Source organism: Vicugna pacos, chromosome 5, assembly GCF_048564905.1.
Source record: "Vicugna pacos chromosome 5, VicPac4, whole genome shotgun sequence".
Lineage (NCBI taxonomy): Eukaryota > Metazoa > Chordata > Mammalia > Artiodactyla > Camelidae > Vicugna > Vicugna pacos.
The window spans coordinates 88387116-88403237 of record NC_132991.1 but is presented as its reverse complement, the minus strand read 5'-3'; the positions used below and the strand labels follow the sequence as shown (position 1 = coordinate 88403237).

The following is a 16122-nucleotide window of genomic DNA, read 5'->3' as shown; positions in this document are numbered from 1 at the left end:
GGCATTTGAAGCCAGAGCCTGGATCCGATTCCCCAGGGAGTAGTACAGACTGATGAGAGACAAGAAGATGAGGCACAGGAGCTGAACCCGGGGCCCCAACAAGTAGATTTGGGGAGATGAGGAGGAACCAGTGAGGACACGGAGAAAAGGCCAGCGAGGTGGAAGGAGAACCAAGAGCAAGGTGCTCACGGAAGCCAGGGAAGAAAATGTCACCCCTGAACTAGTGCTGCCGAGAGGCCCAGGGAGCAGGAGTCCCAGGTGCGGGTCCTCTGTCAGGACTGGCACCACAGCCGACCCAGACTTCTAGAGACGTGCTGCCAGTGTTTAGGATATAAGGGGAAGACCTCCGGATGAAAACACTTTGGAGGGATCTTAGGAATATAGTAAGGAGAGGGTGGGAAAAAGTATATCCAAACATCATAGACTTAACAACAAACAATGATTAAGAGCTGATTCTGTGCCCCACGCTGTTCTAAATACCTTTCACGTGTCAGGTCATTGAATCTCACAGACACCACACAGAGGCAGCATTTGACCCCGCAGATGAGGAGGAAATGGGCTGACAGAGGGCGTCTACACAGCCAGCCAGGTGGAGGCAGCAGATTCAAACCTGGTCAAGGACCCGTGAGCCCTCTTTGTGCCACAGTGTGGCCCTGGCAGAGGGCTTTCGGAAGGATCCTGAAGGCTTTCCCAAGAACCAAGAGGGAGGAGGAGGATGAACAACATTCTGGCTAGGGATTTTTCCTCTGCCAGGACTCCAGTGCTGTAGGAAGTCTGAAAAGTGAGACACAGATGCCTTTGAACTTGCCAGGCTGATTTAATTTGGTATCTCCTGGCAGGAACTGCAGCACTCAAAACTGCAATTTTAAAAGGCTGTTTGGGTGGACTCCTTGACTGAATTCCTCAACTGCTCTCTCCAGGCCGGGGGGAAGCCAGCAGGAAGCAGGGCCTCTGTCAGACTCGTAAATTCCTGCTTTATTGCCTATTCTTCCAGGATCAGCAAACCCACAAGCGGTCACCCTGAAGGTGATGTCGTCCCACCCCCATCCTCAGTGCTTTATGGGGGTGGAGGGGTGTTGGAGACACGTAGGGCAAGCAAGAGACAGGTGAGGGCTTGGCCCTTAAGCCTCTAGTCAAAAGACAATCACCTCCCATCTCTCTGGCCCAAACCCCTATCTCTAGGTTTCTGTCAAAGTCAATCAGAAAATCCCACGGGCTGGCAATGAATATTCAGCACTCCCTAGACATACCGCTCTGGGTTAGGTCCTATTGGGCTTTGAAAATAGAATGGAGCTATGTTTTATAGAAGCTTACTTTATAGCTATCTGGGCAGGAACCTATCCCACAATTAAGTAAGTGAGACCTGCCTGGACAGATTTTTATTCCATGAAAAGTGGACAGTCTTTCTTCACCATGGTTCTTTTCAAGCCAATAATGAATTTTATAAATACTTTCTATGAAATGAGATGTGTACAATATCACAAATTGAGAGCCATCAATTCAGATGTTTAACTATTTAAGGAAGCCAAACCAAACCAAACCTACTCTCTCTTAAAAAGGCTATAATGTTAAATAATAGAAAGTCCTTAAGAACGCTGTTCTATCAAAGTCCACTCAGAGTGTGCCTTTTAAAAATAAGATTTTTTAGTGGTAGGGGGCGTATAGCTCAAGTGGTAAAAGCACTGGCTTAGCCTGCATGAGGTCCTGGGTTCAATCCCCAGTACTTCCTCTAAAAATAAATAAATAAGTAAACCTAATTACCTCCAAATAAATAAATAAACCTAATTACCTCCCTCCTCTCCCCAAAAAATAATTTTACAAAAATAAATAAGATTTTTTTTTTTGACTCTCAATGCTTAGGCCTGGCAATATCAGTAGTTAGCTGTGGGACCCTGGAAAGCCATATCCTTTCTGAATCTCATTTGAGATATGGAGATAATACTATTTCATGAGAATATTGTAACAATAAAATGGGAATATGTATATGAAAGTGGTTGATATTAATATTAATAACATTGTTAACTACTCCTAATAAAATATGAATCTCTAAAGTGACTTTAGCTTTAAATTTTTATTATTAAGGAATAATTATTAAAGAATTTAAAGAGAGTCCTTTTAGAGACATACCCTGAAGTCATTTAGGATGAAATGATGTAACAACTGAGATTTGCTTCAAAAGAATCAAGGGAAACAGCAGGTTTGTGTAAGTTCTGGCCACATTTTGAGTATTGTTAAAGCTGGGTTATGGGTGCACGGGAGTTTTTTGAAAAACCATTTTGTCTACATTTTATGCTTGAAATTTTCACAATGAGAAGGAAAAAAGCCAAGGGGAAATTGAAGGGCAATTTCTCATATCAAGTTCAAGTGCTACTAGATTAAGACTGCTGCTTGGCAACTATATTTCAATAAAAGGAAAAATGAAAATTTTTAAAGAAATTATTGCTGATTAAGCAAACCTTGATATTAAAAGAAATGGTATAAATTTTAAGTGAATGCCAAAATGCATATGAATTCAAGGATTTGATCATTTATATTTTTAATGATCTTTTAGCTTCTTTTTAATTAAAGGAAACCCATTTTGATTAGATATTAGGACAAAAAATTATTTACTACACGATTTAAGATTATTAATGAAACCTACAAGCTAACTTGGAAACTTAAATACTTCAAGTTTTTTTCCAAAAGAAATCTCAGGTTATGTTGATAATTTTGTTTTTTAAGAACCCAATGTTCTATTTATATCTGTTATATCTAATTAAGCACATAATTACATATCAGTATTTCAAATTTGATACTTCTCTGACAAAATCTGTCACTGACTAAAAAGAATTTAACAGCATAAGTATATAATATGCTCCCTTCCTTACTCTGAAGATGTGAATTCTCTAGGAAGTATTCATGAGTTTCTTTTGCTTCTCCAGGTTTTGTTGATCGATACTCGCTCCTCAGAGAGATCTTCCACCATCTAAAAATTACCTGTGATTGAACAGATAGAAGGTGAGATGAATTAAACAGATTTCAATACCAACAGCTGCGTTTAGACCTGGGATTTTTTTTTTTAAATCACTGTCATGGCAGGAGCATAAGGCTGTGTGTCCAACATCAGTTATAACTTCACAAACTGAGATCACATCAAATTAGAAGTGAGGTCTGTGCATCAGTGAACATTTTCCTCAGAGATTAGGGTCACAAAATCAAAGTGCAGGAAGGTATTTTAAAAATCTATCAAGTCAAACAGACTCACAGACAGAGAGAACAAACTTATGGTTACCAGGTGTAAAGGGGGTGGGAAGGGATACATTGGGAATTCAAAATTTGCACCTCTTGGGGAGTGACAGAAATGTTAATTGTCTTGATTGCAGTGGTGGTTTCATTGGTGTATACACCTATCAAAATTCATCAAATTGTATATCTGAAATATGTGTCGTTTCCTATACAGGAATCATACCATAATAAATGTGTAAAAAATAAAAAATAAAAAATAAAAACTTAGTTATGAATCAGGTATCACAATATAAACTTACTAGTTTATAAATAAGTTGGAATAAATTGAATTTGTTTGCTCAGAAAAAAAAAAAATCTATCAAGTCAACTGATGTTTAAATCACCCAGAGCCAAATGGCTGTTTCTCAAATATCTCTGAGAATAGAGATTCTCTACCTACGTGAAACAATCCCAAAGTAATTGCTCAGGTCTCCTCCTCCCTTCCCTGTCTGAAGGGCAGACCCGTTGAGTGGATACTTTTCTCATGGAGAGTGACAGGCACTTGGACAGGGCCAGGAAAAGCACCCTTAGGCCTTGATTGATGCATGAAAGTGTCATTACTGAGGACACTTCTTGGTAATGGATCTGCTGGGTGTGCGTCTGACTTGTAGGAGCCTTTTGGTTTACCGGAAGCAAACCTCGTTTCCATGGTTATGGACCGCACTTCAGTTCTATGTTGATTTCATGGCAGTGTCAATGAGACTCAGTCTACACTAGGGCTCTGAGGGAAAAGATGGGAAAGGAGACTGACAGTGCTGAGAAACTGGTTGGCCTCCTAGTTCTGGAATCTTCCCTCACTGGCCGTAACATGTAAGGTTAAAATGATGTTCAGGCAGGTTCCATCCGAAGCAAAACTGTTAAGCAGGTGAAACTTGCTAAGGGGCCTCCCTTTATTTAATTTCTTCTCCCCCATCCATGCTCACCCATTACTCCCTGTGGTCTCACAGGTCCTGGCTGCACCTCCTTGGGCCACTGCCCTTGTCTCTACCAGTTCTCTGCCCACTTCTGAAGGCTCTGCTTGGTGCTGGTCTGGGAAGCCCCATCCCGCCAGCCTTTGAACTGCACAACTTCTGTTTTTCCTCACTCCTTTCCCCTTGCCTGCAGGCCTGGCCTCAGCCAGCTTTCCTCCCCTTCTAGAACTGCCTCCCCCTGCCCTAACATCTCCCCAGCCACTCCCCACTCCTCGTGTCTGAAAGATGGTCCCTCAGGGAAGAAGAGTTTTTTTCCGCCATCTTACCTAGCACCCTGCCCAACAGAAAGCAGATCTTCAGTAAATACTTGTTGGATGAATTAAAGGGTGCTTTTCATTTCAATTTTGTTGCTCATCTCTACAGAAGCTGAGGGGAAAATATATACGTAAGTTACAAAACTCCATAATCTCACAAAATTGTGGTAGCTGATTCCTTTCAGAAAACCCCTTAGTCTGCCCCTTTTGTTTTTTCTAAACATGAGACTCACTGAAATCATCCTCTTAAGAATCTTTCTTGCCGATCTCCATGGAGTTCAGGGTATATCAGTCTGCTGGGGCTGCCATTAAAAAATAACACAGACTAAGAGGCTTGAACAACAGAAATTTATTTCCTTCTAGTTCTGGGGCCTGGAAGTCCAAGATCAAGGTGTGGGCCAGTTTGGTGTCTCCTGAGGCATCTCTTCCTGGCTTGCAGGTGCCACCTTCTTGCCGTGTCCTCACATGGCCTTTCCTCTGAGCATGTGCCTCCCTGGTGTCTCTTCCTCTTCTTATGAGGACCTCAGTCATATTGGATTAGGGCCCCACCCTTATGACCTCATTTAACCTTAATCAGTTCTTGAAAAGCTCTGTCTACAAATACAGTTAGATTAAGGGCTAAGGTTTCCACATAAGAATCTAAGAGGGGATAAAATTCAATCTATAGGAAACGGTATCAGGTATTATAGTAAAAAGAGCATGCATTTTGGAATGAAGACATACCTTGGCAATTTATTTAATTCCTCTGCACTTCAGTTTTCCTTTTCATTTCCTTCTATTAAGTATCATTGAAATTGGTAATAAATATTATAAGTATTTCCTTTTTTATTGGATGAAGATGCCAGGGAGTCTGAATCTAATGTGATGTTCTTTAGGCACATAATCTAGAACCTTTAGAACTAGCTGGGAAGTCAGAAATAATTTAGTCCACTTCCCGGAACTCATGTAAATGAGGAAAATATTTCAAAGAGGTTAAGTTAAAAATGATAGGTGTCCTTCCCTCCAACCATACGACCAATGAAAGCCAGACTTGGAGTGAACTCTGACACGAGAAGGACAGACGCCACAGGAAATATGCTTCTGGAAGCTCAGTGGAGTGTCCCCTCCCTGTCCACCTTGGCACTCTATGGGAATCATCACAGGGGAGTTTCTCTCTGGGGCAGGTGTACTTAAATTATAATGACATAATCAGTTACCCCTCTAGCCAGATCAAGCAACCACCAAATAGCGGGTTAAGTGGAAGATTTTGAAATGAATGGAGTTCTAGACAGGGTACCACACCAGTAATATTTGGTTACTGAGCTTCCTTCTTACATTGTTTTAAAAAAAGGCAGAGAGACACTTGCACAACCTTACTTGTCAGCCTTATATCTTACCCATCATTCATTTCATCAATTAAAAATTATTTCTGACATTCCTTCTGCTAATTTGTGAACCCTCTGGTACTGATTTAGAAGGCAATATTTGAAGTGCTTGCCATAATGGCCTCCGGAGGGAGTATCCTCAGGGCACAAACTCAAGTGACCTTGTACACACAAACATCCTACTGGCTCCTCTGAGGTATTTCAAGTAAATGACTGAGAATGTAACACTTGCCTAAGGAACCAGCACTGGCTAGAACCAGAATGCAAGCCTCCCTACTCCTAACTGGTAAACACAGGGTTTGTTTTGAGTCACGAAGCTTTCTTCATAGACAACCTTTATGCTGTGACTCATAAGACCATCCCTGTAGAGCGAGACACAGAAATCTGCTGCTCATCACAACTTAGCCTAGTCAAGGTTCTATTATTGTACTCATTAAAACAAAAATATATTAGATACTTTCTACCAAGTATTGTCTCTCAAATTAGTAAAGTTTTTTATTTGTTTGGTTTTTGGTTTTTTTTTTAGGCAACAAAACCCAATAATGGTGAAGACAAGGAAAAATGGGAGCCCACTGAGCGGAGTGTAAATTGGCTTGGCAATATCTATTGAAAAGCTTAAAGTCATCCATGCCCTTTGACCTGGAAGTCCTACTCCTAAGGAATTTATCAGAGATGTGTGCAACATTTTTTATATGAGTGTTCATCATAGGTTAATTATGGTAATAAAAAAATCAGGTCGGGAAGAGTATAGTTCAGGTGGCAGAGTGTATGCTTAGCATGCACAAGTTCCTGGGTTCAATCCCCAGTACTGCCTGTAAAAATTAATAAATAAATAAACCTAATTACATCCCCCTGCAAAAAAAAAAAAAAAGAAAGAAAAAATATCAGTACTGACATAAGGATATTCAAATAATTAGGGCACATTTAGATGATGGGATACTCTGTGGCTGATTAAATAATTTGTAGAAAGTAATTAATAACATAGATTGATGTTAATCATTTCTTAAAAGGCTCAGAAGTGTATACCACTGCTCCAAATATTTAAAGGAAAATATTTACATGTGCAGGGGGAAGGAGCCTCAGCTTGGCAGTAAATGCAACTCTCTCACAAGACAGACACAGCTTGAAGGAAGCTGAGCTAAGATGTATCCCCCAAATATTTGTGAATTGGGTACCAACTATCACGGTATTTGCTTATTTTAAGTCCTAATACATAGAAAGTCACTGTTACATATGTATCTCTCTTTTGAAAACCTTAAAACCTGTAAATACTATTTTGAACATCTTCTCAACCGTGATTGTTTCGTTAAGGAACAGTCTTGCCTACAGGAAAAGCCACAGAGGAACTTCCCAGGGGTTTTGTGACTGTTTAGATCTGGCCGGAACGTGGGTTTCATCAGTCTCCCAACCACCTGTGAGCAGTGCGTGACTGCCTTTTTATGGATGAGGAAGCCGACCGCAGAGTAATGAGTTAAATAACTTGCCCAAGCTCCTCTCGCCCAGGCAGAGGCTGACCTAGAAAGAGTCTGGTTTTCTTTCATCGCCTCATACTCTCCCCAGGAAGGGCAGGCAGGCAGCCTCGTTATAGGATACACACCATTATTTGGTATCTTAATAGAAATCATGTGACCCGTGAAAAGTCTTTCAGAATTTTATTTAAATTTAGCATATTTTATAGAGATCATGTCTCTAGTGAATGTTTTTAATAAACTTGAAAATTGAGCTTACTTTAAAAAGAGAGGTCTAAGATTCCTCCTTAATCCCCCTGACAACTCTTCTGCACAAATAATTAAGGGAAGACGACGAAGAAGTTGTCACTCACCCAGTGGAGGTCCCTAGAGCTTGGTCCTTTTCCCCACCAGGAGACTCATGAGGCGGCCCCCCAGGGGGCACGGGGCAAAGGCAGGCTCAGGCAGCGTCTCAGCACCTGAGAGGGTTTGGGACAATACACGCCCCAACCCGAGTCCCCCGGGTCAGAGGCTGCTGCTCCCATCACTTCACCAGCTGAAAAACCCTGCTGCTGGGACAAAAGTGGAGACTCCGATGTTAGAAGGGTCTGAGTTTAAATCCTGGTTTCTGTCATTTACTTTGGGCAAATGCCTTAATCTCTTTTAACCTCAGTTTCTTCATCTCCAAAATGGAAATAACCACAGAGCCCACCTTACTGAATTGTGGAGGGAGGGAATTTTGGAGGGATGAATCCAGAGTGCCCAGCTAGATAGCAGACACGGACGCCAGCACGTGAGCTCCATGGGGGAGGGTCCTTGCTTCTTCCTTCTCCCTTTCCCTATTGTTCCCATGCTGGTCAGTCCTTCGTGTTTATAAAAACACACTCAGCCCCAAATACCTACAGTCAGAACCTTATCTTTGTTTTCATCAGCTGTCTAATAATATTCAATCATACTTCATTCAAGTTCTGCTTTCTGAATCGTATTCTTTAAAGACTTTTATGTCAGCTTCTCACTGACGTGTATTTGACTTTTCTAATCATCAGTAATCATTAAGAATTGCATATTCTTTGCTCTAAGTATTTTCTCAACAGCATCATTAAAAAGACTCATCTATCTATCCAGCTAATACAGTTGCTCATGAAGGATTAGGGTGACTTGCCAGATGCCACATACTAAATGGGGCATTCTGAATCTTTCTAAGGATCTGTCCAGGAAAGACGATTGTAATTTAGCGCACAACTGTTTCTGCTTTCTCCTGCAGACTACTGTTATTCTATCAGATCAAATGTCTCCCTGTTTTGGAAATCATATGTAATTAGGGGATTTTATGAGTGGGGCTGAGATACTGTGTCATGGAGAGTTTATGAAATTAGATCTTTCATTAGGTGAAGAATTTTTTATCTGAACAGCCTACTGAGAAATAGAAGCAAGAATTCCAAGCACAAACTGTGTGTGATTTTACCTTTTGATATTACTCAAAAGCTCACAAAACACTTGCATTCCAAAATGGAGAAGGATGTTCTTAACTGTATGAATCATGAAGATAGTTTATTTTATTTCACTGCATATTTAAACTATAAACAACTATGATATGCTTTTGGTCCAAATTTACAACACCAAATATGCGTCCCCTTATGTATCTATGTTTGGCTCAATTTCTCTAAAAACAGCAATATTTAGATTTTCAGCTATTGAAAATTTTCCTCTGGAATAGTAGCAATTTTTCAATATTAGGAATAAAAGCATCATTATTAATTATGAGAAAGATGAGTCTAAGGCTGAAATGAGAATGGAGTAAACTAAATTTTTTTTTCCTTTTTTTTGTTTTTGTTTTTGTTTTTTTGGGTGTAATTAGGTTTATTTATTTACTATTTTTTATTTTTTTAATTTTTTTCACAGAGGTAATGGGGATTGAACTCAGGACCTTGTGCATGTTAAGCACATGCTCTACCACTTGACCACTTGAGTTATACCCTCCCCTAGTGAACTTAAATGTTCAATAAGGGAGAACTGACTACATTGAAATGTTTTTTCCCTTGAAGAATTCAGAAGTGAAAAAAAATGATACAAATTTTATTTCAAAACCAGAAATAGACTAAATGACAGAAAACAAACTATGGTTACCAAAGGTGGAGGGGAGGGATAAATTAGGAGTTTGGGATTAACAGATACACGTTACTATATACAAAATAGATAAACAACAAGGACCTACTGTATAGCACAGGGAACTATATTCAACATGTTGTAATAAGCTATAATGGAAAAGAATCTGAAAAATATATATATGTATGTTTATGCATAATTGAATCACTTTGCTGTACACCTGAAACTAACATTGTAAATCAACTACATTTCAATAAAAAATGAAATTAAAAAAAAAGAATTCAGAAATGAAGTTGCCCTCGGAGAGTCAAATTAATGCACCTCAAATGCAGTGAATGTGCTTAGGAATCGGTGGAGACATAGTTGGTTGCCACCCACTGTTCATTTGCCCACCTGCCCTTCCTACATGAACCCTGATTTGTCCAGCAGCCTCTCTTTTCCATCACTTGTGTTCAGAGTATAAACCTTATCTCTAGCTCCATGGGGCAGAAAATGATTAGTCTAAGCCGTTTTTGGTAGATTTTCCCCACTACCAGTGTTTATTTGGCAGGGGAACGGGCATGTGAAAAATTTTGCCCCAAGTGACACCTGGAGAAGTCTGCAGCAGCTTCTGGGAAAGATTTTATTATATATAAGGAGAAACACAGCCCTTTTTTGGGTACTGGCTGTTGTGCTTCAGTGTGATCACTGGAGTAGCAGTAGCCATTTTGTGACTATAAGCAAAGCCAGCCTGAGCTGACAACAGTGTTGCCTGGGGGAGACAGAACCAATAGACGGTGGAGAGGAGGAGCTAGAACACTGTCACTGTGCTGGGAACCTCTTCCTTTAAATACGTTTTTATGTGAAGTAATGCCATATTTCATCAGATCTAATAGACCATCCATTGAATGTCACAGCATTATTTTATGTGCCATATAGAAAGAAATAACACTGTCAAGGAAACTGAAACACAGTGGGTTTTTTTTTTAATCACCTATTTTATAACTATTGAAAGAGCTCTTTTATTCTTCACTAGACATGTATTTTATTATGTTACTTTTAGCAATTATATTACAGTGGACCCTTGAATAAAACGGGTTTGAACTGTGTGGATCTATGTATAGGCAGATTTCTTTTCACTAACTATATACTGTAGTACTACACCATCTGAGGTTGGTTAAATCCTCGGATGCAGAACCTCCTCCAGGGAGTGTGGACTGTGAAGTTTTAGGAGGGTTTTCAACTGCATGGAGGGTTGGTACCCCAAATCCCTGCACTGGATTTTCTTTCAAACTGCTGCTTTGATGCTTGAGCTGCAGAGGTGTTTTCAGTTTGGACTATTACAAATAAAGTTTCTATAAATATTTTTGTACAGATTTTTGCCCTCTTTTACCTTTTTTACATTGTTAACCATCTTCTATTAGTTAACAATTATTTATAATAAATTGTCCCCAGTAAAGTAAGTGTGGTTTCTATCTCCTCAATGGACTCTGCTTGAGATACCTAGAATGACTCTTTTGTCGTTCATTTTGCAGGGTACTTGGTGATAGCTTTTAATCTGGAGATGCTTCATGTCTAGGACACTTTCTTGTATAATTTTTTCGGGAATTCCTTTCTTCCAGATATTGGACATCCAGGTCTAATTTTTTATCTTCCCCCCACCACCCACATTGTCTGTTTCTTACTTTTGTTTCCTTTTTTTCTAGGAGCAATTCTCAATTTTATCTTCCAAATATTTTATGAAGTTTTCCATTTTTCCTATTATATTTTTATTTTCTAAAAGCTCTTTTTAATTTACTGAATGTTTCTTTTTTATTGAATGCTGTTCTTGTTTCATGGATACAATGTATTTTCTAATCCTTCTGAGGATGTTACTGATGAGAATTTTGTTTGGTCTTTGTGCATTGTTTTTACTTTTTCCCAAATTACATTTCCTGTATGTTGTTGTTGTTAATTTGTTTTGGCTTTCCCCAAAGCCTGATAGTTCTTCACTGTTCTTGTGTATTCAGGAATGGGGTGCCAGGAATCTGATCAGATGCTCTGAGCATTTGAGCAGGGTTTATTCAGAGGAGGACCTCACTGTAGGGTGATCAGCTGAAGCTCTCTGGATGGAGGTTTAACATCCTGAGATATCTTCTCTTGGTCTGATAAAGAATCTTCCAGCTTTCTGCCTAGAGGGTATAAACCTGGCTGCCTACAACTTTCTATGAGCCACTGGGAAGCCAGAGTGGATCCCCCAGGTTAGTATGTGGATTTTCATTTAATCCCTTGCTCCATATTCAGCTCTGAGTCCTTCTGTCCACAGTAGTCTGGGATCCTGAGTCCCCAGTATCCCTAGCTTACCCTTCCAGAGACCAAACTTCTGGTCTCCTGAGGGGTGAGGCAGAGCTGCTGCTGGTTGTGCAGAGGGGAGGAGGGGATGAAGAAGAAGGTGGTTCTAACCACATCTTAAACAGGATGTCAAGCATCCCTACTGTTTTCAGGTCCTTTTTACCTCAGCTTTCAAAAGAACTTGTTTCCACCCATTCCTGAGCCACTCTGCTCTGAAGTTCTGGGGCCCAAATCTGATTACTTCCTGCCTCCTCTACTACTAGCTTAGGTTTCAGATTTTTCAGAGCTGTTAAATCAGCTCCCAGTAAGACATCTGCTTTCCAGCAAGCAAAATTGTTGCCTTTGTCGCCTTTCCCATTTTCTTTGTCCTTGTGGGTTTATGCTTTACAAAAACCCTGTAATTGTTGTTTTAGTGGCATTGCCAGAGGGAGGGAAGATATATAATAGTACTTTAACTAGAAGCTGCACTTTGTGTATCCTTAAGATGTTTAAAATGCTGTCAAGAATCTGACATACTACATTCATTATAATTTAAATACATAAGTTACTGCAAATGACTAAGTTGGTAGTCAGTGTTTAAATTTAGGAATATCTACTAAATTGATAATGGTTTTAAGATGTTTAAAAGCTTAAAAGAGCATCCACATCTTTAAGTTTGTTTCATCACAGCTTTTTAAAGACACAATTTGATTTTGTTAGATTTGTAATTGTCTCTTTAGATTTTAGAAATGCTTGAGAAAACCAAATATATTAAGTTCATAATATAGATTGAAATGCTTAAGAGGATTTAATCAAGTTTATCAGTGTTATTTAAGTTTAAGAGAATTTGATGTGTTCGGATTATAAATTTTGTGGCTTTAATTTGTAATTTTTACGGTAATTTGATTAAGTTTGTAAACAGTGCTTAAATGTTAAAGGGGTTACAATTTGTTGAGTGTGTAAGCTAATTAAACATTAATCAAAGAACAATGGAAATGAGTGTTTTTAATTTTAATCCAAAATTACTTGATTTATAATTGAATTTACTAGCTTTGTAAGTTGTACTTGAAGGTTTAAAGAAAAACAGTTTTTTTTCATTTCTAACCTTAGTTGAATATTTATAATAAACACAAATAATTGTAACAAATTAAAATGTTTTTAATAGATTATAAATAATTACAAATAATTGTAAAACAGAGTTTTAAAAATCAGATTTAAAAGATCTACTCAGGAATTTTTGGGAATACTGGATGGCCACTTGGTAAATGAAAATTGATTTATGCCTCACACCAGGATAAACTCCAATAGATCAAAGATCTGCATGTAGAGTTCAGATTTTTCGAGCCAAGCCACCTGTTCTCCTTGCTTGGCCTTGCAATCAACCTTTCTATGTTAAAACAAAACAAACAAAAACTGCATGTAAAAAAATGAGACCATACAAGGACTAGAAGGAAAAAAAAAAAGATGAATTATTTTATCTTTCTAACTATATCTTGAAATCCAAAAGTTAGAAAAGAGAAGATTGATACATTTGATTATATAAATACAAAAAACTTCTTCAGGGCAAAGTCTGCAAAGACTTATATGGAAATGTTTAAAGCAGTTCTGTTCATAATAGCTCCAAACTGGAAACAACCAAAATGTCCATCAACTGGTAAACAGATAAATACATCCATATGACAAAATATTACTCAGCAATAAAAAGAATTGCTGTTACGTGCAAAAACATGGTTGAATCTCAAAAGCACTGTACTATTTCAATATTACAAGATATTGAAAGAAGCCAGATATATTCTATGATTCCATTTAGGGCATGTTGGAAAAAGGCAAAACAGAAATCAGGTCAGTGGTACTGGTGGAGGGGGAAGGGCGGGTTGGAGGTGGGAAAGGAGACTGACCACAAGGGGATATGAGAAAACTTTTGGGGTGGGTGAAAATATCTTATATCTTTATTAAGGTGGTGGTTATACATTTGTTAAGTTTTATGGAAACTTTTAGGGGTGATTTTTACTGTATTGAAAGCTTAACAATAGGCTTGATTTTAAAATAAAAACACAAAACAAAGACAAAAAAAATAAACTGGGAAAAACAGTCACAATTAATATCACAATAAAGGGTTAATCTTCCTAAAGAGTTTGTAGAAAGAGAGAATAGACCAACAAATTAATATTTTAATGCTTAGCATGCATGAGGTTCTGGGTTCAATCCCCAATACCTCTATTTAAAAATAAATTAATTACATAATAAACTAATTATCCCCGCCCCGAAAAGAGTGCTCTGTTTGCTGTACCAGAACTTGACACAACATTGTAAACTGACTATAACTCAATAAAAAATACATATACAATACAATTTTAAAAAAAAGAACAACAAAATAAAATAAAATAAAAGAAGCAAAAGGCAGGAAAACCAAGTTCACAGGAGAAAAATTCACATGGCCCACAAGCATGAAAAGATGCTCAGTTCCAGTCATGAAACAGAAAAGCATATTAAAATCACACTGAGGTATATGTTTTCTGTTTCTCATCTATCCAGACCGACAAAATCCAAAACTGAAGATACACTGTTAGCAAGGCTGTGGAAAAATAGGTAGTCTCATCACTGTGGTACAAAAGTTTAGAGAGGGAAATTTCGCATGATCTAATAAATAAAGTTCTCCATTCAGGTATTATTGGCAAAAGCTAAAGACTGGAAGCAACCTGGGTCCAGTAACTGGAGACTGGTGGGATAAACTTGACCTCCACACAAAGGAGTACTTGTTATCATTCTCCATCCTAAAAAAATGAATGAGGAAGATCTCTATGTGCTGCTGTAGAGTGATCATCAGAACACATTACGAGATGAATCCTCCGACTAGGATATAAGGTCCACGATGCTGGGAGTCCTTGTCTGTTTTTCTCATTATTATCTCAAAATCTAGAACAGTGTCAGTAATACAGTAGGAGCTAAAAAAAATTGTTGAATTAATGAATTGCTTGATCATAATATGTTGCTTTCATTTGCCCTTATGGGTTATCTTTTTCTTACCAATTCTTTTTATATTAGTGATTAGAATTCTTTGATGAAGGTGTCAGACTGACATTGTTTACGCTGTCTACACCATTTCAGAAACACAACATTTTTTCCTATACTTACATCTTTTTTTTAATTTTAATTTTTTGTTGAAGTATAGGTATTTACAATGTTTCAGATGTACAGCAAAATGATTCAATTATACATATATATACAAATATGTATTTTTTCAGATTTTTTCCCATTATGGGTTATTACAAGATATTGAATATAGTTCCCTGTGCTACACAGTAGGTCCTTGTTATTTATCTATACTTCAATCTTGAAATCTTCCTTTATGGCTTTTGGGTTTCCCATATTAAGGCTTCCTATACTTGAAGGTTACTCATATATTTTCCTAAACTACATTCCTAATATTAATATCAATATAATTCACTGCATCAGTAAAGAAAAGATATCCTAGGATTTGATTAATCAATGCCCAAAAATGCTGACAAAATTCAGTAGCCATCCCTAATATAAATTCTAAGTAAATAGTAACAGAATGAAATGACAAAATCTGTTTATATACACACACTCACATATAAACAAGTCCATACACCAGGTAAACATCATATTGAATGGTAAAATACTGAAGCCTTGACATTTAAATCAGGAACGCTATTATTCAACACTACTTTTGGTTTTCCAGATAGTTCAATAAGATAAGAAAATAAGTGGAAGGAAGAGAAGGTGTTTTAATAGATATGATAGCTAAGAATCTATTCAAATTCATGAAAAATTTAATAGGGAGATTGGATATAAGAAATATACCTAAAATAGCTTTTATTTATAATATAATAATTTATATGATATAAGCAGTTAGAAATGGATATGGGAAAAAATGTACCCCACACACAATAATTTAAAACACCAAAATACCTTAAAATAACCAACATAAAGGTTATAGAGTGTAATAAAAAAAAAAACTATTCAATTTTGTTGATGGTCCTAAAGCCAACAATTTGAGAAGCATTTCATATTCTAAGACTGGAAATTTCTATTTCATAAAAAAAGAAACTCACCATCTTTCAAGTTAATATATAAAACTAATGCAACACCAATCAGAATTCACCTTTCTATTTTACTAAGAGGATAAAATTTTAAAAAGTTCATATGGCAAAATAAATGTGAGAAAATTGCCAAGAAAATCTTGGGAAAAAGAGACTAATGCCTTGCAATATATTAAAATGTAATATAAGGTGATTATAAATAAACAATATGGTATTTGTATATAATAAACAAATATATTGGCAGAATGGAATAAAGTTTAGATGTATATGGTAAAGGTATTATTTCAACTTGGGAAGAAAAGGATAATTTATTTAATAAATAGTGTTGATATGGTAAGCCATCCATCTAAAAGAAAGAGCTT

The 16122-nt window shown here is 37.5% G+C and overlaps 1 protein-coding gene across 2 annotated transcripts in view; it reads right to left on the bottom strand.

Moving 5' to 3' along the window:
* Positions 1-16122, bottom strand: part of FBXO36 (F-box protein 36) — an 82293-nt gene that overhangs the window by 31893 nt on the left and 34278 nt on the right. For both annotated transcript variants that reach the window (XR_012072925.1, XM_006207962.4), the window contains exon 2: positions 2868-2976. Coding sequence is in view for 1 of the 2 variants with exons in the window: in XM_006207962.4 (XP_006208024.1) it covers positions 2868-2976 (109 nt within the window). In the remaining variant the exon portion in view is untranslated. The remainder of the gene's footprint in view (positions 1-2867; positions 2977-16122) is intronic.